General features: G+C 50.1%; 1 protein-coding gene across 1 annotated transcript in view; it reads left to right on the forward strand.

Annotated features, from left to right (window-relative positions):
- Positions 1-17,412, forward strand: part of GFRA4 (GDNF family receptor alpha 4) — an 80,444-nt gene extending 63,032 nt beyond the window's left edge. The window contains exons 3-8 of the mRNA XM_064448826.1: positions 2,377-2,457; positions 5,912-6,257; positions 9,342-9,451; positions 10,406-10,540; positions 10,772-10,929; positions 13,019-17,412. Of these exons, the coding sequence (XP_064304896.1) occupies positions 2,377-2,457; positions 5,912-6,257; positions 9,342-9,451; positions 10,406-10,540; positions 10,772-10,929; positions 13,019-13,165 (977 nt within the window). The 3' untranslated portion in view covers positions 13,166-17,412. The remainder of the gene's footprint in view (positions 1-2,376; positions 2,458-5,911; positions 6,258-9,341; positions 9,452-10,405; positions 10,541-10,771; positions 10,930-13,018) is intronic.
- Positions 17,413-25,410: the final 7,998 nt, after the last annotated feature.

Consider the following 25,410-nt stretch of genomic DNA (forward strand, 5'->3'; position numbering starts at 1 on the left):
TATGCTAACCAAGACCATGAAAGCTTTGGATTTTACAGAAACACTACACAAAGCATGGGCATTGAGGAAAAAACAGCATGAACTTAAAAAAAAAATAAATATTCATTCTCTTGGAGGCTCTCAAATGCACCAGTGTCTTTGGGTTAGTGAAGATTTGGGGCTGGTGACATCAAGTTGGAATTTAAAGTGTTCTCAGAGCTGGTATTTAGTAAGTTTGGATTTTGACTTTTTTAAGAGTCATCATAAAAGTGCACCTTATCTGCCATAACTCTTCCTTGTCAGGCTGGTGAGTATTTTATGCACCATGAAAATTAAAATGGGGAATAAAATAGAACCTTCCAGCCATGGGCTGCAAAATAGATTAATAAAACACTAGTGGCTGAAGACTGAAAGGAAAGGCGCAGGGGTGATAACACAGGCCAAAAGGCCAAGCAAAACCAAGAGGATAGAGATTATAATGCACAGGCTTGCCAGAAAAGGAACTGCTTGATCCTGGAAAGCTTACAGATGCCACAGCTTGGAGGGTGCAGAGCATGGTGATAGGAACTGTTTGGGGAAATAAGATCAGCACCCTCCGGGATCCAATCTTTCCCATAATTACTTGCCAGGTGAACTTGTTTGCATTGAAATGAAGCCTAGGGAAGAGGTGGCAATTCAGCCTCTCCATTCATCTTAGGCTACGTCGCAAACCCTTCTCTGCTGACCTTTGTGGCCTGAAGCTGTGGACACAGTTCATCTGTGGCGTGGCTGTGTAGGACAGTGGTGCCAGGAGGACTTCCAGCTCTGGGAGCACTGCTGGAAGAGCAGGGAGAGGATGGCTGGGAGCAGGCATGGGTCTCCAGATGCAGAGTAGGAGATGGCTGCTGGATGGGCTTCCTGCCCAGGGCTTGGGACCTCTGTCTCAGGGATGACTGTGAGGGGGCTGTTATTGGAGACTGTCAAGACTCTGCCCTACTTCTCCTCTGCTGTCATGTCCCAAGCCCTGCATTTTTTCCAGCACCAAGTTCATTTGCAATGCAGATTCACACTCCCAAACCTTTGATTTCCTTGCCTTGATTTCCCTGGGGAAATATATTTCATAATAGTCACATGTTTCAGAGTCCTTACACAGGTTTAATTGACTGAGAAAGGAAGCCAATCCACATGCTCCGTGTAGGGCTTCATCTCTCAGTCATACGTACCCAGGAGGCTGTAAAAAGCTTCCTAGAAGCCCTCTTATAAAATCAATTGTGGAAGTGTGTGCTCAGGGAATTTACAAAGCATACTATTTGCTCAGCTTCTCTTGAGCACGCCTGTGTTTAGCCACCTTCCCATTTGGAGACACAATAACATGATGACAACCCGATAACAATTCTCTGATAAGGTGCTATATCATCAGGACATAAAACTGCTACGCCGGAACATACAAATGGGCCCCTCTCCAGTCAGTAACGATGCAAGATATTTCAATGAAGGTGTAAAGCTGCCTTGTAATGCACCTGTGGTAATTGCACAGGGCTGCGTGCCCTGGGAGCCATTTCTTCCTGACCGCAGCTGGTGATCAGCATATGCCCGGAGCGTGAGGTTTGATAGTCCTTTTATCCCAGCCAGTACATCTGCTGCTGCTGTCCATATCCATCTAAATGTCTAATAAAAAAAAAAATGATACTGAGCTGTTTGCTTCAATAATATTCTGTGGTATCCATCAGGATGACGGGGCATTACAGACCATTGAGCGGATGAAAGGGAAACACCAATTGAATAAAATTAGCTTCCCAGCAACTTAAAATTGAAGGGGGGAAGTTTCTGCAGGAGCTGTGGGTCATTAGCTCCCTACCAAGCAAGAAAGGGCTGTTGGCAAGGAGAAAGGGAGAGGTGTTAATAAATACGAAGGCATGTGTTGTCACACACACAACCCTGTGCACAGACCTGCTGTGTCCTAGAAACAGGTGAGGTCCATTGACCCAGGGAGAGATATATGGGAAATAGCAAGGATGGTGGTGGAAACCCCATGTATGTAGGGAGCTGGTGGTTTGAGCTCTGTCCATGTGGCCTGAGCTCTGTCCATGAGCAAAAGCCTGCGCCCTCAGTGGCAATCTCTGTAAAGGGGCCAGGACTTGAGCTATAGAGGGTTGCAACTCAACTCTTCCCTGAGAGGCTGTCGTACTCCAAAGCTGTGACATATTTTTAAAAGCCAGTTACATCCTATTCCCTTCTTTAAGGATATGGCCACACATCGGTTCCTGTGACTCTGAGTATCCATTCACTTACCGCCTTTAAGGCACACCTCCTTGGGCCCACCAAGCAAACCTGCACTGCAGCTGTTGAGCCTTGTACACCTCTGACATCCCTCGGGAGCCTCAGGTGCCTTCTCACCAACTTTTCTTTTCAATCTAGGCATGAATGTACTGGAGAGTTCCCCTTATGAGCCATTCATCAGGGGCTTTGATTACGTCCGGCTGGCATCCATCACGGCAGGTAGGTGGGTGGGAAGATGCTCTTACACTTACTGGTTCAAACTGGGGGGAACTGGCTGTGGGATAAAGTGCAACAGACAGGACAGTCCTTTGTGTTCTCTTGTGGTCTCTTCACAAAGCATTGCATGGTTCAGGTCTAGCAATCATTTTTCCAAGGAGCTGCTTATGATTCCTGTGCTAAACTGCTACCTATCCTAGGAAGAAGCACTTGTGAGTTTTGTCCTTTGCCTTTTTTCGTGTCCGTACTGTGAAGGGCTGGGTCTGAGGGACATGGTAGGAAGATCTCCGATGAGCCATTACAGGTGGGCTGCTCTCCATAGCAGGTGGATGACCTGCACCATGCAAACACCCTGGCCAGTAGGGGCTGCTTGGTTATCGTTTGGTATGAGAAGGTGCTTCCACATCAGCCACAGTGTCAAACTCTGCAGGCAAAAACATCAATAACCTGACCTACCAGTTGATCCCAGCCACAGCCTTTAACCCCATGCCCCGAGGGCAACCTCAGGACTCAGACCCACATTCTGCTCTGCATCATGTAATCCACTTAATAACATGAGCAGAGCTGCCCAACACCTTTTAACCCCCTCGAGGGCACGAACCCCTCGGCTCAGCAGTTAAAAGGTCAGTGCAGTAGCTATTAAGCCATCCATCACCAACATCACAGCTGCCACCACAACCAGCTTTCGGCTGGCTTATGCACCACAGCCGCGGGGAAGCCTTACCGATGGTGATGGGTTTTTTGTTATCAAGCTACCCACCTGGGAGCAGGTAATGTGCTCCTCGTGCGTCTCTGGCAGATGTGCCAAAACATCAGTGCCGCTGCAGCTGTCCCCAAACGCGCACCTGGCTCTGGGGTGGCATCCACAGCTGGAGTGCGCCCAAGCGAGAAAGGAGCAGCAGGTCCCCGCAGCCGACGGATATCTGCCGTCCCCACAATGGCAAGGCACATGTTAGGTGAAAATGTCCAGGAGCGAATTAACCCATCAGCCCTCGCCAATCTGAGCAGCGAGGGGAAGGGAGGGGTTGCTCCCTGACCTCACATCTTCTTATTGACTCCACTTGACTGATCTGAGCATGGAAAGTGAAGCATGCACAAAGCTGTTTGCTGGGTCATGGCCTTCGTTCCTAGAGTTTTCCCCCATCTGCTGAAAGTCCTACAGGGCTCTTCAGAGCACGGCAAAATCTAGGGTTGGGGATTTTTATGCATGGTTAACGCATTGTCAGGTTTTTAAAGCAGCCTGCAAATGGCTGGGCAGCAAAGTGAATGGGCCCAGAGCAGCAGGGATATGTACCAAAGGACTCAGCATCCGTCTAGCGACACGAAGGTTCTTGGTTTAACCTTTTTTTCCCTATTTATACTCATCAACAACTTCTAGAAGATAACTTATGACCTGCTGCCCTGCGCCTGCCAATGCCCAGGATCATACGTTCAGCATTGCCAAAGGTCTCTCTTTCAATTGTACTAAAACAAAAATACACAAGAACTTGTTGAAACATGAGGCATCCCCATGACCGTATGCCAAGTGAGAGCAAAAGATATTTTTAACCCAATTTTACATAAACAATATACGGCCACTATTAAAAACTGTACAAACGGAATTATATCCCTCCATTCTAATTGTAGTGGTGATTTAAAAAAGCACATCCTCTGTTGTTGCGTGGGAAGAGGAGAAAAGCTAGCATGTTCCCTGTGATTCATTAGCTGAATGGGTAATGAAACTCTTCCAAGTAACTGTTTCCTACGCGTTTGCTGACAGCTCCCCAGCGTAAACCGATGCTCCAACAATATTAATCTCTGGGCATTTTTAAAGGAAGTACCTACGTGGTGGGAACACACCAAGCAGAAGTTTCACCCATCATAAAATAACTGCAAAACTTGGAATTTGTCTTCCAGCTCACCGTAAGCAGCGGGGACAACAGGAAGGGAAAAATAAATGCTCGGAGAAGGAGCATCTGATAACATCAGGGCAGCCCGTTTTGAAGTGCTCAGAGACACTGCCAATGTTTTAACGCTTGTCAGCAGTGACTGGCTGGTTTTAACTCCCGGCCAAAGATAGGGCTTGACTCTGCGTTGAAAATTTATTCTGGGGATTTTTTCTCTGTGAAAAAATCCTTCTCAGCTGGGGAGAAAGTCCTTCTACTGTGCTTCAGGTCACGGGCTTAATTCAGAGAGGTGAAAAATGGCTTCAAATTCATTTTCTCTCTCATGCTTGGAGGACCTTCATCTTATCTATCCTATCAGGCAGAGCCTAATGTCATTCCCCCCCTTATAAAACAGACCCCCACCCATCTTTGAAGGAGCCCTAAACCCAGTGTTAGACAAATACCTTTCTTTTTACCCTGTTCCCTACATTTGCAGAGGAGGTTGTCAGCATACAGACATACAGAGACCCCTATTTGCCTACCGAAGACAGCGTGTTTCTCATCCATCACCACAGTTCTTGCTTTATCTTCCTGAGTGTTCCCCCTGCTGCAAGTTTTCCTCCACCTTCCGTGCATCCCCGCAGCACGTCCCTGCTCTCCCACCCAGACTGCTAATCTGGGACTTTCTTTCCCCTCTTGTTTAAGAGGGTGGAAATGCAGAGCAATTTCCCTGAAGCCAGCGAAGGGGTGACCTTGCAAAGGGTGGGAGGAGAGACCCACATGCGCTCACATGCAGGCAGCATCAAGGGCCCAGGGGCATCAGGGTGGGCGGTAGCTCTGATCCCCATCCCATGAAGGCACCGTTGCTACTCAGGACATGGGAAAACTGGGCACGACTGGTCTGGATGGGGGAAGTCAGAGCACTGTTGTGGTGCTTGGAGACCCAGACAGCTCCAACTCAGCTGGGCAGGTCCTGGGATGAACATAGCACAGCTGCTGCCAAAGCCAGGCTTGACCCCCTGAAGGCCCGAGGAAACTCATTGCACAGGGTAGAGAGTCTGGGGTGCAAGGGTGAGTGCAGACCACCCATGTGTCAGGAGACCCAGCTTTGCTACTGACTCGGTGTTTGATATTGAGCAACATTTTGGGAAAAGAAGGTCCATTAGAAGAGGTCCCATCACACTGGTGGATCCAGTCATGGCCATAAGTAGATGCACTTTCTAATGACTGCTGCCTTCCCAGGCCTCACGTTGGTTAATTCACATTGGTAAAGTGTTATGAGATGCCCAGGGTAGAGCAAAGCTTCATTTCATTAAATGTAGGAGCTTGGTGGATCAGGCTCTGGGGTGTGAGGTTTGTTGTGTGGGCATGGCACCTCTCGGGAAAGGTGAGTAGGGAAAGGGGATTTGGTCCTGCCAGGACACAGAGAGCAAATGTGGACTTCACCCTGGCCCCTGCCTTCCCAGAGTGGGGTAGTCTTACCAAGGTGGCCATGGATGGGAGCAGGATGGGGGTGAAGGTCTCAGCATAGGGTGGTGCTGCTGGCGGGGAGGTCAGCACAAACCCCATCACCATCTCCCACTACCCCACAGGATCTGAGAACGAGGTGACCCAGGTGAACCGGTGTCTGGACGCTGCCAAAGCCTGCAACGTGGACGAGATGTGCCAGCGGTTGCGGACGGAGTACGTCTCCTTCTGCATCCGGCGCCTGGCCCGGGCCGACACCTGCAACCGCTCCAAGTGCCACAAGGCTCTGCGCAAGTTCTTCGACCGCGTGCCGCCCGAGTACACCCACGAGCTGCTCTTCTGCCCCTGCGATGACACGGCCTGTGCCGAACGCCGGCGGCAGACCATCGTTCCTGCCTGCTCCTATGAGTCCAAGGAGAAGCCCAACTGCCTGGCGCCTCTGGACTCTTGCCGGGAAAACTACGTCTGCAGGTAATGTTCACGCACTGGGGTGGCCAACATGGAGAGCTGTCCCTTGGACAAGCTTGGGGCTCATCCACCGGTGACCTGAGCCAATGCAACCGCCTGAAGGATCCTGTCTGGAGGCACCCACCCCACCACCACCCACCGACACAGGCCATTGCCTGTGTGGCTCCTTCCATGACCCACGTCCTTGTCTCATACTCTATACAGAGGCATTAACAGACAGGGGAAGGTTTGAGAAGTTTGTGCTGGAGCTTTTTTAGACCTTTTCTATGGGGTTTTAGCTTTGGTCCTAAAGAAAGACCTGTTATGGGAATAGTTCCAGGAAGGTGCAAGCTAAGCAGGGATGCGGTGTGGGGTGCTTGCAGCCACTTTCATCAATCTCTCTCCTCACTGTCTATCTCCCTGAGCCCAGAGCATCCTACAGGAGCACCCAAGCTATCCTAGCAGTCACAGGCACTTGTAGGAACCTTAAAAGCACAGCTTTGGGTATTTTTAATTAGAAAATTAATCACATCTATAAGAAATAAACCCTTCTTCTTCAAGGCTGGATGTTCTAGTGATTGCAATAGGAGTCTGAGAGTCACAGTTCTCACTATAGATCCACCACGTAGTAAGTGGCCAGGGTGGTTTGCTCCTCTGTTTCCATTTAAGCCCCATGCATGCACACGTGCACAGGCCCATCCCAATGTGCACACTCACAGTCACACCCCTTCAGTGTTTTTCCCTCAGCTGTACTATTTTTCACCCCTCTATTTCTCAAAAAGTCTTTGATATTCCAGAAGGTTAAGCCACATACAGCTCTCAGGAGTGGAGCCCATCCGTCAGTAAGAGATGTAAGGCCGTACCAGGAGCCGTACGGCACCAAACGTGGCGGGCCAGCTCAGCGACCGGCGCGCAGCTGCGGCCACGAGCAGACACCTGGAGAAGAGCACCAGAGCAAGTGTAGGGCACATCTCCCAGTACTGTCCCAGCCTCTGATTACTGCGGGCTTTGGGACTTCCTGAGCTGAACTTCCAGCGACCGACCCCTAACAGCAGGTCATTTTTAAGTTACAATTTAAAAATTATGTCTTTTCACAAAGGGAGGTGAGAGCAGCAGCATCCTCTTGGAAGGATGGACTGGCATTAATACCGTCACCCCTCTGCACCCCAGAAATGTGCATTAAGGAGAACAACTGAGCTATGTATCTGAAGCTGACTCTGGAAGATGCAAAGCCTCTGAGCCACACCAGCTCTTGTTCAGATTTCCCCCAGATACCCAGGGAAAAGAAGACGGACAGGTACTGCCCTCTCCCTAACAAGACAAGCGCACCCAGCAGGGAAGAAGAGGTTCAAAGGAGAGAGTGTTGCTTTCCAGGGGGTTGGAAACCGTTTCCTGCACGCAGCACAGCTGTTAATTATATGGTTCCTTGGTCTCTGAATATACGATATAAAACATCCTGAAGAGACCTGGTGGGATCAAGGGGTTGACATGTGACCTGGTCAAAGCTAGCAGTGCAGAAACCACAAGGAGAGCCAGGAACAAATCATGGCACGCTAAAGAAATAAGGTAAAGTACACCAGGGCTAACCCTGCCTGCACTGCTTAGCCCTCCCGTTGCTTCTTCACAGCTGTAACCCCCTGAATTTCCCAGCTTGGAGGGGTGGGCTCTACTAACATGAATAATACAAAAGCTGCAACCAATACCTCCCTTCCCTAAATAATGCAGCAAAAATTTGGGCAAGAAGAGTTAGCCTGGCCATGGCACAGGAGAAAAGGGTTGGTATGGGGCAAACATGGGAACAAAGAAGATAAGAAAAGGAGAAGACTGAGGAGGAGGAGAGAAGTGGGCAGGAAGGTGTGAGTCGGGGGGCTGACAGTGACCAGGAGCACCGAGAAAATGTCTGGCAGAAAGAGGCTGTCTGGGAGGAGAAACATGCTCAGTTTTTCTGAGATTGCTCAGACAGAGCAAACGTTTGAGGTTCACAGTTCAGACACTGCAGGTTGTCACCTAAAGGACCTTACCTTCACATGTCAGTGGTGCTGGTGCTTGCTTGAGCTTCCTAAGTGGCGCAAATGCCATGTGAGATGCCTTCTTACCTGGCCACGGGATGCTTGTTTAGATGGATCTGACTCTCCAGTGGGTCCTTTGTCCTGCCCAAGAGCCCCACATGGAAGTCTTAGAGAGCCTACAGTGTCCAAACACCGCTGGGTGCCTATGTGCCAACAACGGCCTCATCCCCGAAGAATTAGGTGGCAAATATCTGGTTGGCAGCATGACTTACAGAGTTTATTCAACCAAGATAGCAGAGGAGCCACGTGCAAAGAGCAACCTGGCAACCTGCCCGAATGATGCACCTACCTCCCTGCGTGGCCCAGACAGCCCCAACAAGTCCAGCGCGTGACTCAAAGCTCCTTTGTGCTAAGCGGTTCGGTGCTCTGACCTAGGCAGTGTGAAAACCGAGGCACAGCGGTCTGTGGTCATACACCTCTTGCTCCACAGGCTCCAGAGTCCAGCCGCCTCCTGAGAATGGGTGCCTGCAGCAGCCCTGATGATGGGCAGAGCATTTCATATCTAAGCCTTTAGGCATTTCCCTTAATCTGAGAATGACCTCAACTCCATTTAGAGCACAGTCTTTGAAGAGAGAGAAACTGGACCAGAGTGATTCCTTCTGTTGGCAAATCAGCCTAAAAATGAAGGCTTAGGTCTCTAGGGGAAGCTATTACCCAAGAACCAGATAATGGCAATACAGAATGAATTCTCTCGCTGCCTGCAACAGCTCTTCCCTCGAAAACCAGTTTCACACATCAGAAAACAAACATTTCTTCCAAGACTGGACCTTTCTTGCAGCCCCAGAGGAAGCCTGTAGAACATTAACTACAGCACCTATTCATGTCTCATCTCAAAGGGGTAAAACCCACTTCTGGGTTTGTTGAGGGGGGCAGGAGAGTATAAAATGACATTAAATCAAACTGGTTTAGCAGCACCTACAGCAGCAAAGGATTTTGCAAATGTGTTCCCTTCTGAAAACACCACCAGTGTGCTGTTATGTCCCTTTTTGCCCTGAATAGCTGTGCTAATGTGCCCTATTTTGTGCTCCCGCTCCATCAGGTCACGCTATGCAGAGTTCCAGTTTAATTGCCAGCCGTCCCTTCAGGCTGCGAGCGGCTGCCGGAGGGACAGCTATGCTGCCTGTCTGCTGGCATATACAGGGATCATAGGTAAGAGGCTGCATCCTTCGGCTGCTCTCTCTCCCACTCTCTGGGTGGGAAATACCTCCTCCGGGCGGGAAACATCTCCTCTGACTCCGGCCAGCAAAAAGCTGTGAGGACAATAAGGTAGAGAGGTGAGGCTGGGATCTCGGGAGATGCTGGGCTTTCTCTCTGCCATGACCAGAGAAGGAGCCCAAGCCATGAGCATGGGGTAACCTTAGGACAGCTGCAGTGCAGGGAGAAAAAAACATGTGCCATGGGCTGTTGCAAGATCCCAGCCTCTCTCTCAGGTAGAAATAGAAGGGCCATCCCAGGGCATCTGCTCTCTCAGGGGTTTCCTGCTGCCATCGCCAGTGATGCTACTGGAAATCACCATCCACGGCCATCTTGCTGACTTCAGAGGATGTCAAATCGGGTTTTCAGATGTTGCAGAGACCCAGCTGGAAGCAGTTAGCACAAGCACAGCCAGAGCCCAAAGAAAAGCGCCAATGGCCATTGGACTTGTTCCATCCTGATGGATGGGATAGACTGACAGCTTTTTGGGTCAAGAATTCATTCTGGTTTAATCCTTCCTTTGCTGTCTCTGACCATTCTGGAGATTGAGCTTGGCTTTTTCAATGACAGCATGGAAACCCTTACACACATTCACATACAGTTTTTGAATGTTATTAGGGAACTTGAGTTCCCAGGAGCTGCCCATTCGTTGCACTGATAGCACATTTTAATTGACTGAAGGCTTTGTTGGTGGTGGGGTGAACAAAAGGGTTGCAACTGCCCCAATTCTCCTCCCTGGGAGCAAAACAGACCAGTCACCAGCACTTGTAGGGTTTTCTTGTGCTGCCAACACAGAGGGGCTCAGCTGAGGCTGTAAGCAGACCAACCCAAGAGAGTAGCAAGGAGGGAAATCATTGTCCCTCTTGAAGTACCAGCCTTGCAGTAACATTTCTCCATCCTGCCCGGCAGGCAGCCCCATCACACCCAACTACATCGACAACTCAACTTCCAGCATATCTCCCTGGTGCACGTGCAATGCCAGCGGCAACCGGCAGGAAGAGTGTGAGAGCTTTCTCCACCTCTTCACCGACAATATCTGTCTCCGTAAGTATCACCCGGCACATTGCTGCTCCGGCAGCATCGCCCGCAAGCTGGTGAGGCTTCTTGTGAATGAGGGCATGAAGATGCCCTGGTCCTCAAGAGTCTATAGGTGTCCAGACCCTCAGGCATGCATTTGGGTGATGTAGCCGAAGGAGGTTGGAGAAGTGATGTGTGTGCTTTCCCTCGGAAACGTTGCCCTGACAACATTTTTCTACATCTCTTTCCCACACAAAGAAAATGCCATTCTGGCTTTTGGCAATGGGACCTACCTGAACGCAGCTGTGGCCCCATCCATCCCCCCCACCACACAGATGTACAAGCAGGAGCGAAATGCCAACAGAGCCGTGGCGACCCTCAGAGAGAACATCTTCGAGCACCTCCAGCCCACCAAGGTAGGAGAGGGCTGACCTGGCCCTAAGAGATGCTTGGCCACGTCTACACCTCCTCCATGCCCTCCAGACCTCCTCGCCTCAGACCTCTCTTCCATCTGTGTCATTTCAGCTACGTGCAGACATTCAACCTCCCCTTCTCCTCCTGGACTCCCTGATTCACCCTCTTCTTCATGCCCTTTCCCAACATCAAGCACAGGGTTACATGCTCCTAGCCCTGACTCTGCCCTCCAATTTTCTTTTCTTTTGTGGGTGCTGCAGAGATATATGGTTTTTTTTAGAAGTACTGGGAAATCCATGGGCTTCTCAGGAGTGTAGAAGGGGAGCGAGGACCACTGGTTTGGCTCTTCACCCTCCTGAAGGGCAGCCGCAGAGCTTCAGACAAGCATTTCAGCTGCCTGGGAGACAGATTCCTCCCTTGTTAGATGAGGATCCTGGAGGTCGTAATGTTGAGCGTTAGCTGACTGAGGTTTGATAAGCATTGGAAAAATTCAGATGAAAGGTTCTAGTCATCAGCAAATTGTTAGTATCAAAATAACATTAATTTGAAATTATTTTAAAACAAATAGATTAATTTACTGATGATGGCAGTAGTAGGCATTAATTTATTTTTTTTTTTAATAAAAAGCAATGACCTTGATTTTCCACCCGCCAGAGTAATTTTCAGACTGAATTATTTTACTATTGAATAATTAACAGCGACCCTGATTTGCTGAATGTTCAGGTTACAGAAACTGTCAATTAACTACACTCCAAGGACTGAGCGTGGGCTTTGCACTGGGCTAGCTGATATGTTCAGAGAGCTTCCACACACGGGTTTGTTTTTTAAGCCTCTTCCCTTTTTATTTTTTCTGGGAAAACACCCAGTTCACCTCCCTCCACCCTGTTTTCACAGAGCAGCAGGTTGGGAGGTGCAGAAATGTGGCCTTGGCTTTCCTGACTGCTTTTCAGGGCATTGGTGGCCATGCACAGCACAGGCATAATTTCATCAGGCCATAAACTTTGCACCCAGGCGATATGGAGGATTTGCTTCTAGCCGGTGCTCCCCAGACCTTAGTGCAATACAAGCAGCGGCCTGAGGTCCAGACCTTGCACTGAGATCTTTGTCCTGGAAGTGATGGAGAAGCTGTAAACTTCCCTCGTGACTGACAGTCCAGCCCAGATAGGCAACTGCTGCTGCCACCAGCGGGTGGGAAGCTGGAGAAGGCACCTGCAGTAAGGGGCGGCCCTACCACGTCGCCAGCCTCCCCGTGACAGCAGCACGTCCCTCTGCTGAGGTGTGAGTGCTGCTGGAGCATGGTCCCTGCTGACACTGCAAGAGAAACCAGTTGGGTCTTGACTTTGGACTCAACTTCAAATCCAGATCCTGTTCAATGTTTAAATGAGGCCCCTGGACCTGAGGAGGAAAGCTACCATGGCCCAATTAGTCCATCTGCTAATGATCTTCATAGCAGTGCAGAGCCTTGGCTCTAAATTATCTCAGTTATCAACTAATGCAAATAGACATCTCTAGTAAAGCCAGTTTTCAGCCACAGATGTCAGTGCAACGTAAAAGGAGCAGGGTGCAGTTTGTCTGCAGGGGGTGGGCACCCAGGGTGGGAGTCAGCCATGTAAACACACGCACCTGGAGTAAACCACCAGCTGCTGCTTGGTGAAACGTCTACCAGACCCGCGGGGATGTATTCAACACCCAGCGGACGTCTCCACCTGAAGAGGCCACCAGGTCAAGCTGCTGGCCAGCAGTGGCTCCGTAGGCTGCATGGACCTCCATTGACCAGAGTTGGCATCCAGGCACCCACCTCACACAAAGACACCTCCAAACAGTGTCCAAACCTGTGGGCTGCACACCCAGTGCCGTTCCCACGGGGTGACCCCGCTGTATGCCACGGCACTACCACCACGTTCACCACCATCTCCAACAGAGCTCAGCTGACTTCCAGACTAGGCTTGGGGTGTTGAGACTAGTCCTGGCTCCCTCTGCGCATGCACACACATAGGAAGGTTGCGAAGTCCCCAAGCCCTAAACCCTCAGAGGGACCAAGGTGGGGAACAACCACTCCACTCACCCCATGCTGCCTCCTTTCTCTCGCAGGTGGCTGGAGAGGAGAGGCTCCTGCGGGGCTCCACTCGTCTGTCATCAGGGACCTCCAGCCCAGCGGCTCCCTCCTGCTGGGCAGCCTCTCCGCTGCAGATGTGGCTTCTCCCCGCTCTTGCTGTGCTGAGCCTCTTCGTGATGTGAAGCAGGGCGGGCACACGCCAGGCAGAGACTCTCTTTGTGTTGGTTTCTTTACAAAACAACCAGACCAGTAACTTTTTCGGGGGGTGGGGGGGAAGGAGGGAGGCGATGGGAAGGAGAGGTGGGCATGTGGGCATCCCTTCCTCCTCCTCACCTGTCTGCCAATTTATTTGATTTTATACAATCAGCATCGTCAACAACCAGCGCATTCTTGGTCCTGGCCACCTTTCCACCCCACAGCTTGGTTGTTGTCTCTCCAGCTCTCTGTGGATGGGGTCAGAGACGTGGACAATTCCCTTGGAAAAGGAGAAGGAGAGAGTTGAGCCAAGAAATGAGACCCGCAAAGGAAATGCTTTTGCCTGCCCCAGCCAAGGGGGGAGAGACTTTTGATGGATGAGCAGTCAGGAAGTTCCCTGAAGCCCTGACTCACGTTGGGGGGCTCTTGACAGGACACATCAAGCAATGTGGCGTTCAGACTGTCTCCAGGGTTGCTCAGGACCTGAAGGACATCCCACCTGGTTCAGACTGAAGAAACCAGAGCACCGGTGAGAAGGTGGTTGGTTTTGTTCACTGGAGAGGGTTCTGAAGTACCTCTGGGGTGGACCAAGTCACTACAAACTGGCTGGTGGGGATTATCCACCGCTTGAAACCATGGCCGGCGTGCAATCAGCATGCAACTCCAAGCTATTATCTAGCCCTCGGGGCCCTCCTTTTTAGAGAAACATGTGTCATGTATCGATGGTGTTCAGGAAGAAACACGTGTGTTGCGTTTTGTTTACGGCTGGCTTTCTTCGTGTCCCAACCCAGCGTCTCTATTCACTAGTCCTGTAACGTGTTTGGGGTACGTAATTTTTTTTGCCACATCCAAACAACCAGAGGCCAATGTTGTCCCACTCCAAGCTAACCTTTCCCCATGAGGGATGAATGTGTGAGCCCGTGGGCAGGACTCGATGTGAGCCCAACGCAACCCATTCTCACAAGTTACCTGTGCGTCCGCCGGTCTCGCAGAGAGGCAGAGGGTCTTCAGTCAGGGCATTTCATCAGTTTTCATGGGAAGAGATAGGATAGAAAAGGTTTGCTAGATACCACCCTGGGGACATAAATATCCAGCCCATTTGTGGAAAGGCCAAGTCATGAATCATGTCATGGGTGGGGAGAGGATTGCTATGGTTCCCCTCCTTGAAGAACTGGCAGAGGCAAATGCTTGTGTCCCGGTTAGCACGTGAAGGACATTGCCTCCTGTCAAGTCCTAGTTCCTCAGTCAAGAGGTCATTTAAGCAAAGGCTGGTGAAGTGACCAGTTCTACTGAGCTGCAACCAGAGCCCAGCTGGAGGGTGAGGACAAATGTCTCTCTGGTGTCTCGGCCACAGGGGGGCAGATGTGTGACCTTGGGCTACTTGAGCACTTGGGGGTCTTCCCTCAAGGGGGTGAGCTGAGGACTCCTAGTGCCTTCTTGGGGGGCTGAACCCCTCACTAGAACAAGCCAAGAAAGAAGATGGTAAGGAAGGGTGAGAAGGTTTCTCAGGATAAGCGCTTACCCAGGGTGACCGCCACGGGAGGCACAGGAGTAGCTCCAGATTCTCCCTGAGTATTTAGGCCTGGGCTTTTCAGCAGCCCATTTATTCCTCGGTTTGTGCTCCTCCAAGGAACATTGTTAGTTCCTCAGCATTCAGATCTGTAGAAAGGCTTAGCAGCAGCTGACGCAGCAAAGTCCAGCGCCTTTTATTGCCATTCCCTGCAGATCACCTTCCATCGTTTATTGCTTCAGATTTTGCTGGGAAACAGCAGCAACTTTCTTGGGCTTTGTTCCAATATGAAACCACTCTTGGTTTCGGCTGAACACCTGTGGATATGTAAGACATGCACAGAAACCCTCCTGCCTGCATCCTATCCAAAGCTCTGCTCCTCGAGGTCCTTGGGGCCGTAGCACCTGGTTGTCCTAATCCAGGGCTGTGTAAAGGAACGTGCCAAGATCCAAGTCTTGTGGGCAGGGTGCGAGGTCACACCCCGAACTGAAACTCGCATGTGAGATCTTCACGGCTAAGCGGCTCATGCGGATCAGAAAAGCAGGCAGGGAAGTCTCTTACCTCCCTACAAAGTGCCATAGCCATCGCTGCATTGCTGTGAACATCTCCCCTTTAGCCAGGACATCGGTGTCCTCCGGAGAGGTCTGGAGACCGTGGAGCCCTCTGTGCACCAAGTGACACGACTACTAGCTGCAACGCTGCAAAACCTGTGTCCACAGAGCCACACGTGAGCAAGGGATTAAACCCTGATGCTCAGCCCTTCAAAGGCAAGGAACTACCTCAACATCATGAGGTCAGGCTGTGAATTGCCTTCTTCTGCCACTTCCCGTTCACGTCGTGTAGTCGCGCCCTGCTCTTCTACACCTCTGGCCCCGGCAAGCCTGTCTCCACCAGCCTTTAATCTTGCGTGAGCTGAGTCTCTGCATAGGATGGGCATGCAAGTGCCAGCTTCTTTCCAGGAGTACCCACTCCTGCAGTCTCTCATGGCTCCACTCCTGCATCTCTTGTAACTCACTGGAGGCGATGCTGAAACGCCACTTTGCCGTTTCCTTCTCTGATTGAGAGCCAGCAGAGACAGGCTTTTCCTAGGTGGTCAGGATGAGTGGCAACCCCACTTCAGCTCTCCCTTCGGGCTGGTGTGTTATGAAAAATAGATGTGGATGATCCTATTCATAGACTACAGGGGATGGAGAAGACCTCCAGAGGTTACCTTGTCCATTACCATGTCCCACGGCAGGACCAATGGTTTGTTTACACTTTCTGGCAGATTCCTTTTAAATGATTTTTTAATAATTTCAGTGAGTGACATCATCATCTCCCCTGGATTTATATCTTGCTTTCAAGACTCCTTAGGCTGTTAGTTTCCTCTAAGCTGATGCTGAGAGATCATGGCCTGATCACAGGCCAATGAGACCCTCAATTCCCATTGCGGCGTCTTCTCAAGTCCCGAGTTTTGGAAGGATGGCAGACCAACAGTGCCCCAAGGCTGTGGAAGGTGACAGCCAACTACCATGGAACATATCACAGAGGCGTTGCATGAGAAGCTCAAAAAACACGGCAACGGTCTGCCGGGATCCTTGCAAACCCTGCCGTGAGTTACTCTAAATGGGTGTCTGCTAGAGGGGTTTCCTCCCTGTGCCCTCGATTGGGGGACCTCAAAAACATCTGTGAAGCTGAGGTTGTAGGTCTGAAAACGCACTCCCTGTCCTCAGCCTTTGTCCTGTGCTGTGAGTTTGGATACAGCGTGCTTCAAGCGCCGTCCCAGGCCAGGTCCTGCACTGCTGGGGGTTCCCCATGGTCTGGGGATGCTTTGACGTGAAGGGAATAAGGCACAGAGCAATGAGCCTCTTGCCCAGCAGGAAAGAGCCAGGGGGTTGGGATGGGCAGTCATGTTACACAGAATTAAAAAAAAAAAAGTAATCCACACATCTGCATGACTTTTTCCTGATCATTTCACCCTTTTGGCCAATACTTAGTGCCAATTCTCCCTCCAAGCCTGTTCATGAATCAAACTTTGCAAATAAAAAGGATGTTTTTTGAAGCAGTCCTTCTGGAGGAAGGAAACCCAATTGCATTCCTCCCCACCCGCAAACACATACGTGCACGGGCCATTTCTTTTCCCTTGTGAAAAATCAGTAATTTTTTTTTTTAAATGAAATTTCATCTCTTTTGAACTCTGTGAAGTGAACCATGGATCTTCATTTTTGAGCCTCTTGACTAGCCACCAAAGACATAGCAGCTGCTTGTAAAGGCGAAGGACTGAGCGAGCCAAGAGAGAAAAAGGGAGACAATATTTTTTAGGAATTACTCCATACCTGGGGACTTTCGTAAGCACAAAGAGTCATGGGAAAAAAAATAAAAAGAAAAAAGAACCAGCCAAACTTTCTGTAGCCACCAAACTCTATTACTCTGACCGCTCAGCACCGTTTCCAGCTGTTCGGCAGTCCTGAAAGCCTGTGATATATTATGTATGTACAAATACCACGTCGTCGTCAAAGCAAGAGCATGAGCAGGGAGGGAGGCACCGCGGCGGGGAGCTGGTGCAGGAGCGATAACCCCGCAGGGAGCGGGGCGACGCCAAAGGCTGTGTGCGTGCGTGTGCGCGCACGTAGGGCAGGATGGCCGATGTCTGCGTGAGCTCCTGGGGTATAGCCTGTACTTATCTCTTCTGTACATTAAATATTCAAACATATCCATAAATAAAGCACACATGCATTTTCCTGACACCCCCCCGCCCCGCTCCTGTCTGCGCCACCGGGCTGTCCGTGTCTGCATGTCCAGGCTGGCGCATCTGCCGCGCTCACCGGTCCCACGCTGGAGGGATAGCTGGAAGAAATGGGGGGATGTTTTTTGGGGGGACGGTTGGTGGAATAGTGGGGCTCAGATGCCTCGTGCTTGGCTGGAAACCCAGCTCTGGTCTGCTGCCTACCAGCAAGGAGGGGCAGGAGTTGAACACCCAACTCTGCTGAGATGGAGACGTCAAGGCTGCCCGGGACGGGGACACGGACCCGTGGGGCTGCTTGTGCTGCACCCGGGGGTGACACACGCAAAGCTTTGGGAGCAGTTTGGGGAAGATTTAGCTCAAAGCTGGTGCCAGCGCAGGAGGAGGGAGGCTTTGCAAGATGGAGCAGGGATGGGAATAATTCCACCCGCAATTAGCGGCACGTGGTGGAGCCCCTAATGCCAAGATGTCACCGCACAACCCGGGGAGGGGGTGGTGGAAATAACCGGGGTGGGGGGCTGGTGCTGCACCGTCCCGCAGGGCACAGGAGGAGGGGAGATGGAGGAGGAGGGAGGGTGGCGGCTCATGCCAGCCTGGGAGACTTCTGTTCATGCCACGAACATCTGTGAGTTATTTTTGGCAACTTGAAAAAAAACAAAAGAGAAATCACAGGAAAATTGATTAGAGGCAAACTGAATGTTTTCTTGCCAATTTTGGGTGGAAAAAAAAATTCTAGAAAACAAATGTATATTAAATTTATATAAAAATAATGTGTGAAATTCAAGTCGGTTCCTAAACGCAAAGTGAGTTCAAGGTCGAACCCAGAAACGTTGCAGTTTTTCCTTCCCAAAATCATGTTTGTCTTCATGGATGCACGAAGCGGCTGAGGGTGCAGAGGGGGAGCAAAACCTGAGGGTTAGGGCCAGACTCGAGTCTCTCGTCACAGCCGTTTCCTTCCCCACAGCACACGGGCTGTGTCGGCGGCCGGGGTTTTGCCGACACAAAGAAAATTTCCTGGGAAAGTTCCAGCTGGTTGAACCTGAAACGTGCTGTGAAAACATCGCAGGTTTGATGCATTTTCCCTGCTTCTTGGCAGGTGGCCGCTCGCCCAAGGTCAGCACCCGAAAATCTGGCGGGCGATGGGGGTGCCAGCGGGTGCCGGGTTTCAAGGGGGACCTGGCCGTGAAGGAGCCCTCGGGACTCCCATGGTCGCAGGGTCTGTCCTCACTCCTGACAGCTACGTGCCGGGGCAGCGTCTGCGGGCTTGATCAGTGCGGGGCGAAGCACGGGGCTGGTTAGGGCATCCTTGCTCGGGGACACAGCAACTGGCTTCAAGCAAGCCTGGAAATCACTCTGAATTCAGGGTGAAGAGATTTTTGGAGGCGGAGCACCACCAATAGCTGGAGGGGGGCTTTGCCTGACCCTCACGTCTATCACATCTCTGGGTCTGGGTCTGGTTTTCTGGGGCACACGCTGTGCCCACAACAAAACTGAGCCCCACTCCCTCCTCCAGCTGGGGCCATCAGCCAGGGATGAAGGCTGAAGCAAGAGCAGGTGAAGCGATTTCCCCCAATTCCCACAGAAAAGGGCCTACAACCTCTGTATCCCCCAGGGCAGAGATGAGCCTGGGGCATCTCTGGAGGTTCGGAGGAGAGACCTGCAGGCAGGACCGGGTGGGGACCGACGATCCCCATCGCGTTGTGACTGCAGACGCAGCACAAGCAAAACCCTGCAGCTGATGTACAACTGCTGCGAGGGGACGTTTAAAGCAGAAACAACAATTTACCATCCGTTATCTCCATGCAAACGGCGCTAATGTGCTGACAGGGGTGGATGCAGCTCGCTTCAGTTATTGAAATGTTGTGTTTCCACACCAAGCGCGGAAACGGCGGATGTTAGCCAAAGGCAAGCGCTGCAGAATTAGCTCTGACATGAAAAATGTTCAAAGCACCTTTTTTTTTTTTTTTCCTTCTTCTAAGGAGAAATGGAAATGATTTTTGGTGGGAGCAGGGATCCCAGGGAACGTGTCAATGGAAATGCTGCCCGTCGCGCTGTCGGAGGCACGCTGTGGCTGCGAACTGGAAGGCAGACTTGGTGAAACAGTCAGCGAGGTGCTGGTGGGATGGATGGGGAGAGGCAGACACCGGAGTCAGCTCCATGCTTTCATTCCTCATCACGACGATGTTTCATGATTAGCTGTTGCAATCCACACCTCCCCGGTAAATCTCTGCTTCCAAACTGATGTCAGGGGCCAGCGCGGGGATCAGGGGAGGTCACAGAATCGCACAATCATCAAGGTTGGAAAAGACCTCTAGGCTCATCAGGTCCAACCACCAACCCAGCACCCCCAGGCCTCCTAAACCATGGCCCCAGGTGCCACGTCTGCATGTTTGGTTCTGTTTTAACACCTCCAAAAGATGAAATCCCACCCTCCTGTGGCATTGCTGGTCACTGCCGCTGGGCTGAGGTCAGAAGCAGCCCCGGGCCGGCAGGCTGTGGGCTCGTGGAGCTGAGCTAAGGGCTTCTCGCCAGGGCACTAGAGAGGAGCAGGTCGTTATCCTCCCTGTCAGAGCCAGAGTGGTCAGAAGCATTTCTGGCAGTGTTTTTTGGCTCCCTGCAGACGTGGCTTCTGGCAGATGCACGAGAAGGTCTGAGTGGGGATCCGGGAACACAGAGAAGCAGCGGGGGAAGGAAGGGTCTGATCGTGCACCTCACCGTCGGATCTTGCTTGTTTGTTTGGGGGCAGCTCTTACTGCCCCTCAGACACCCCTAGCGCAGCCTCTCTGGAGCCACCAAGGAGAGAACAGCCCTCCAAGGCCATCACGGACCTGACCTCAGTGTTGGCCATGGGTGATGGCTGGTGTCCCGGAATCGTGCAACCGAGGGCGTTGGGTCTCTCTGTGTTGCAGACACAGTTTGGGGAGGTGTTGCTGTTCCCGGCCACCCCTGCAATGGGGGACACTGGGAGCTCAGCCCACCTCTGACTGATGGTGACACCTGAAGCACCACCACTAGCCCATAAATTCATCATCAGGTCCCATCAGTCATCTTACTGAAAGATCCCCCCACCTGCTTTACGTTATGCCTCTAAAAATGGCTCTGAGTTTTCCTTTTGTCACTCGATCACCTGCTTTGTTGCTACTTAATTAGTTCAGAAATCAAAACTTCCAAGGAGAAACAGAAAAACTGCTGCAAATTGGTGTTTTTTTTTTCCAAAATGGTTAAGCCGTGCTAGCTGCGGAGCTCTGGCTCATTTGTACGTGTCTCTTTCCTCCCCTCTTCCCATTAATGGGGGAAAAAAGCAAGTGTTTGTGCTTCCACCATACCAACAGATGATTTTACTACTAACCAGTGGTGTGTGACCCCGCCAAGAGTTGCCCCGAACCCCACCTTTTCCTTGGGTAAGGAGAAACAACACCCAGCCCCACCCAAAGACCAGCCTTTCTGTAGGGTGGTCGAGTTAGATGGGTTGCTTTGTAAAAAGACTTAAAATTGCTTCCCCTCTTTCTGTAGATGATCGATATTTAAGTCTTGTGGAAAGAAAAGCTGCACGGCAAATACCTCTCTGGCTCCTTACGCAGCTGCGTTCGTTAATGATAGGTGACACGGTGAAGAGCATCATCCTGGACGTACGCAGAGCCTTGGAGAGCCTCCACGCTGTCTCCCGCTCCTTCCCTGTAACTCTCTTTTTCTTTGCTAGAAGACAAGAAGAAAAATCAGAGCAGGGATGAAATATGGCCCCATACCTCTACGTTTTATCCTGCTGTCCAAAATGAGCTTAAACTAGCTTTAAAACCACTACCCCCTGCCCACTTCATTTCAAGTCTGGACACACCACGCTGTGCTTTCAGACCGGCATGCTCCGCTCAGCTCGGCAGCAATTTCTGAGAATTGGGCTTCGGCATCCAAGTTTAATGCCATGGGATGAAGTAGCACAACAGCCTTAGGAGACAGCGGTGACTGAAACCTTCATGGCTCATAAATGTCAGGTTCAACTCTGCTTCATCTCAGCAGTGCTTAATTTCAAAGCTGAAGAGCGACATAAAAATAAATGGAGAACAACAGATTGCGTCTCGGCAGGAATCTGTTTCTGGATGCAGGGGCGTGCTGCACACGGGCTTCCAAGGGCTGGGAGAGGAGAGGTCACCTCCGACTTCGCTCTCCTAGCTTTTGTGTGCATCTGAAACGCCAGCTGGCACCAACGTTTGGTAAGGTTGCAAAATTACTGGCAAAGCTCTTTGGACGATACGGTCTCCAGGGATGTCAGATTTTTCTCTTCTGATTGAGAGGAAGGAGTGTTTCAGTGGAGAGATTAGCACTGAGGGTAAGAAAGGGAAGAGGCCGAGATCTATTTCTGTCGGACTGACTTGAACCCCGGACGCAGAAGCCCTGAGCTTTGGGACAGTTGCCGAACCGAAGAAAGGCCAGCTGTATCACAAGAGCAAGGACCCCTGACCCCAGCATTGAGGGTGGAACAAATAAATTCCCTCTTCAGCCCGGACTATCCCAGGTGACCTGCACGGAGGAGGATGAGCCCCTTTTTCCCTGTAGTGAAGACTCGGACGCCTCTTTAGGATGCTCCTCCCTTCCACTGCCCTTCAGAGACAGCTTCAGGGACCAAGAGCTTCCCTAAGGGACCTGCCCTCCTACGTGGCGATGAAGGCTTTGGGGCATTGCAAGGCAGTGTGGGGACACAGCAGCCTCCCCCCGTGCGTTGCTGGAGGGCTCGTCTCCTTTTTCCTCCCAAATTGGGTCCCTGGCCCAGGGTGAACCCAGCCTGCTCGGGGGGACACGAGCACCGGGAGATCCACCACCCCCCCAACCCCAGCCAGGAGTCTTTAAAAACATCTTGAGCCATTTCTTCTCCCTATTTTCAGGAAGGAGAGGGGGAAAAGGGAGAAGAAAAAGCGGGGGGGGGGGGGGGGGGGGGGGGAAATTAACCAGATCATCTACTTTTTATTTCAGAGGAAAGATTTGCATTATTTGCTTTTATTTATATACATGTACTTCACATTTGTATTTAAAATGCACAGATCTCCCAATAATCTTCTCGTTCCTGCTTTAAATTAGCTGTTATTTTACAATACAAAAAATTATACCAAAAAACTGCAGTCCTAAATGTGTGTATGTATAACACCCACGATCCCCGGCAATGAAATAGTTTACAATACTTGCTCATATTTACATATGGATGCAATAAATGCTAAATTATACATATTAACAAACTAAGCTCAAGTCTGAACACAGATGAGAATCATAAATAATTACAGACCAAAAAAAAGAAAAAGGAAAAAAAAATCCAGAATACAATTAATTCAAGGATCAAAGTGTAAAGACAATTTATTGTGCACAAATTTCAGAGTAATAGAAAACTCTATTTTTATTTTCTTTTTGCCTTTTTTTTTAAAAACAAAAAAAATAAATGGACTGACATATGTTACACTCCTCCACATTTTATTATTTTTTTAACTTCTTTCTTCTGGTGAGGTTTGTGGAGTCAATGAAAAATGTAGAGGAACCATCTAAAGAACTATAGTACCTGGAAGACGCACAAAAATAGTCCATGTCTAGTGTTAGAACAAAATCACAAACAGGATAAAACCTGCCCTGATGCACAAGCAGAAAAAACCCAGCACATCCACGTTATTGTAGGATTCCCAGCATGGAAAGCTAAACTAATTTAAGCAGCTATCAACGGAAAGAGTGTGAATTTGACTAAAATCGCCACCGACACACCCGAAAAAGAGAAATGCGCCCCTACCCCTCCCTTCCCTTCGCTCCCGAGCCTGCCAGCGGCACCTTCCCACCCAAAGCACGCGCTGCTCCCTCTCCCACCCGCCCTCGCACCTTCGCTCAGGAGGCTCCGAAAACCCAACCCCCCTCCCCTCCTAGGGCATTCCCAAGTGAAGATGAAAAGCAAACGGGAAGAGGAGAGATGCCCCGGCTCGCTCCGAGTCGGACGGATGAGGTTAAAAGCCGCTCCTGGCACGTGGGGGCCGTTCTTTGCGTTCTCGCCAGCTCGGTGCCGGCAAAGCCCCGTTTGCAGGGAAAAGGGCGTTACGGGTTCAGAGGTGCAGCCCGGTCCCTATCTCAGGGTCTCGTGGAAAAGAGAGAGCAGCCGCTAACATCGGGAGCAGTCAGAGGCGGAGGATCAGCCTCCTCTTTGTGGCACTGGACTTTCAGCAGGTTTGGGGAAAAGCCTAATGTTTTATTTCAGCCCCGAGCCAGGGTACGTCATCAAAAGCTCATTTCAGCTTCTTTAGGGCCAATCTAGCTGAGCTGCCGTTTTAAAACCATATTATAAACCCGGTGACTATGTATTTCGGTAAACATTTACCGCAGAGAAAATGTTTCTGAGCAATATTTAGTACACAAACTACCCCTACGGAAGCCCGTACCCGCCAACGGGGGCCGTCGTGCTTTTATGGTACCATACCATCAAATTTTGGTAAATTATACGCTACGACTTCGTGCTAATCACAGGCATTACCCCATCATGTGTAGCTTTGTTTTGGCCATGTCAAAACAGCGCGTTTTAAGCCCAGGGAGAGTGGCAGTAACGCAAGAAGCTGCGTCCCATAATCCTTCTTGTATTCAATACGTTGACCCGCGCCACGGCAGGGTCTCTTGTCACTCGTGCTACAACGGCCCAGAGAAAATTCTGGGCTAAAAAGAATGGAAAACAGGGAACCGAAAGAAAGTATGTTATTTGGAGATCCAATGGCACCGTTGCTTTCTAGAAGGGCTACAACATTTCTGATTTTTTACTAATTTTTTTAAGGGCTACTCTCAAATAAAACTCTTCTGAGGGTTGAGACCTTGAACGCTGAATTTCAGCCAGTTATAAACACTTGAAAATAGTGATTCTGAATGGAAAATCACTTGCAGAGTCTTAACGGTAGAGGCTTAAACTGCTGACTTAATCCTCCGAGTAATGACTGCTTTAAGGACATTTATTACCTGTCTTCAAGCGTTGTTCTTTTTCCCCTTTCAAACGGAAGAGCCGTATTTTACTTCGCTTATACATTAAAGTGAAATGCATTTGAATACATAAAAGTCAGGTTATGCCTCCCTGCTTTATACTGCGAGATATCACGAATATAATTCGATGTTTCTTTAAAGCTCTGGAAAGTTATCTAATACTCATCATATGAAGAAGTTATTAAGACAAAACTCATACATCATTTAAAATGCATCAAAAATACATTCAATATTTTTCTGGTTTATATACACTTTAAATCTTTCAATGTTCTGCACGCTACTGTATAGTTTATGTACAAGTGCAAAATCGGTGTGTTATTTTTCATTTATTTACAGATTCTCCCATGAAATAAGCTTGCTCTTTCCCCCAAACCCACAAATCCTTCACTTCTGATATTGGCCTAGTGATAAAGCACCGGCAATTCTCCTTCCCCCCATCCATTCCCACCTTCGTCTCTATTTTACCTTTAAATCGGGATGAAACTGTTTGCAGCAGAGATATGTATGAGAGTTCTCTTTTCCCCTCATCAGTATGGAGATAAGATGCAGGGCAGAGCTACATCCTAAAGGAGCCGTTTCGTTTTATTTGTATAAATAACTCTCCTTCCTCTATTTACATTTTTTGGTTCTGCTAAATCTCAAGGTTTTGATCCATTTTGCTTGTCTTTCCAACACCCGACCCCTAACTTTGTGGCTACAGTTCTGGGCATGCTCCAGCAGAAGCTTTTGAGACCAGACGACCCAGCTCTCCGGGGCAGGGGGGAGGGGAATAAAAACCCATTTATGTCTTTTTGTTACTGTAAAAATATATCACCCCTCCAGGCCTGGTGTTCTGAAACCTCTTCAGGAAAACCTAAGCAACAACTTTAAGCACCTGCTTAAGTGCCGTCCTAATTACGGAGACTTAAGCACAAGAGCTTTCTCAATTTGGGTTGGCAGATTTCCTCCCCCCAAAGAAAAGGTGCTGGAGAAGCGAGCGGATGACATCTCCCAGTGTGAGGATGTGCATCGCAGCTGAG

This window comes from Phalacrocorax carbo, chromosome 4 (genome assembly GCF_963921805.1).
Source record: "Phalacrocorax carbo chromosome 4, bPhaCar2.1, whole genome shotgun sequence".
Lineage (NCBI taxonomy): Eukaryota > Metazoa > Chordata > Aves > Suliformes > Phalacrocoracidae > Phalacrocorax > Phalacrocorax carbo.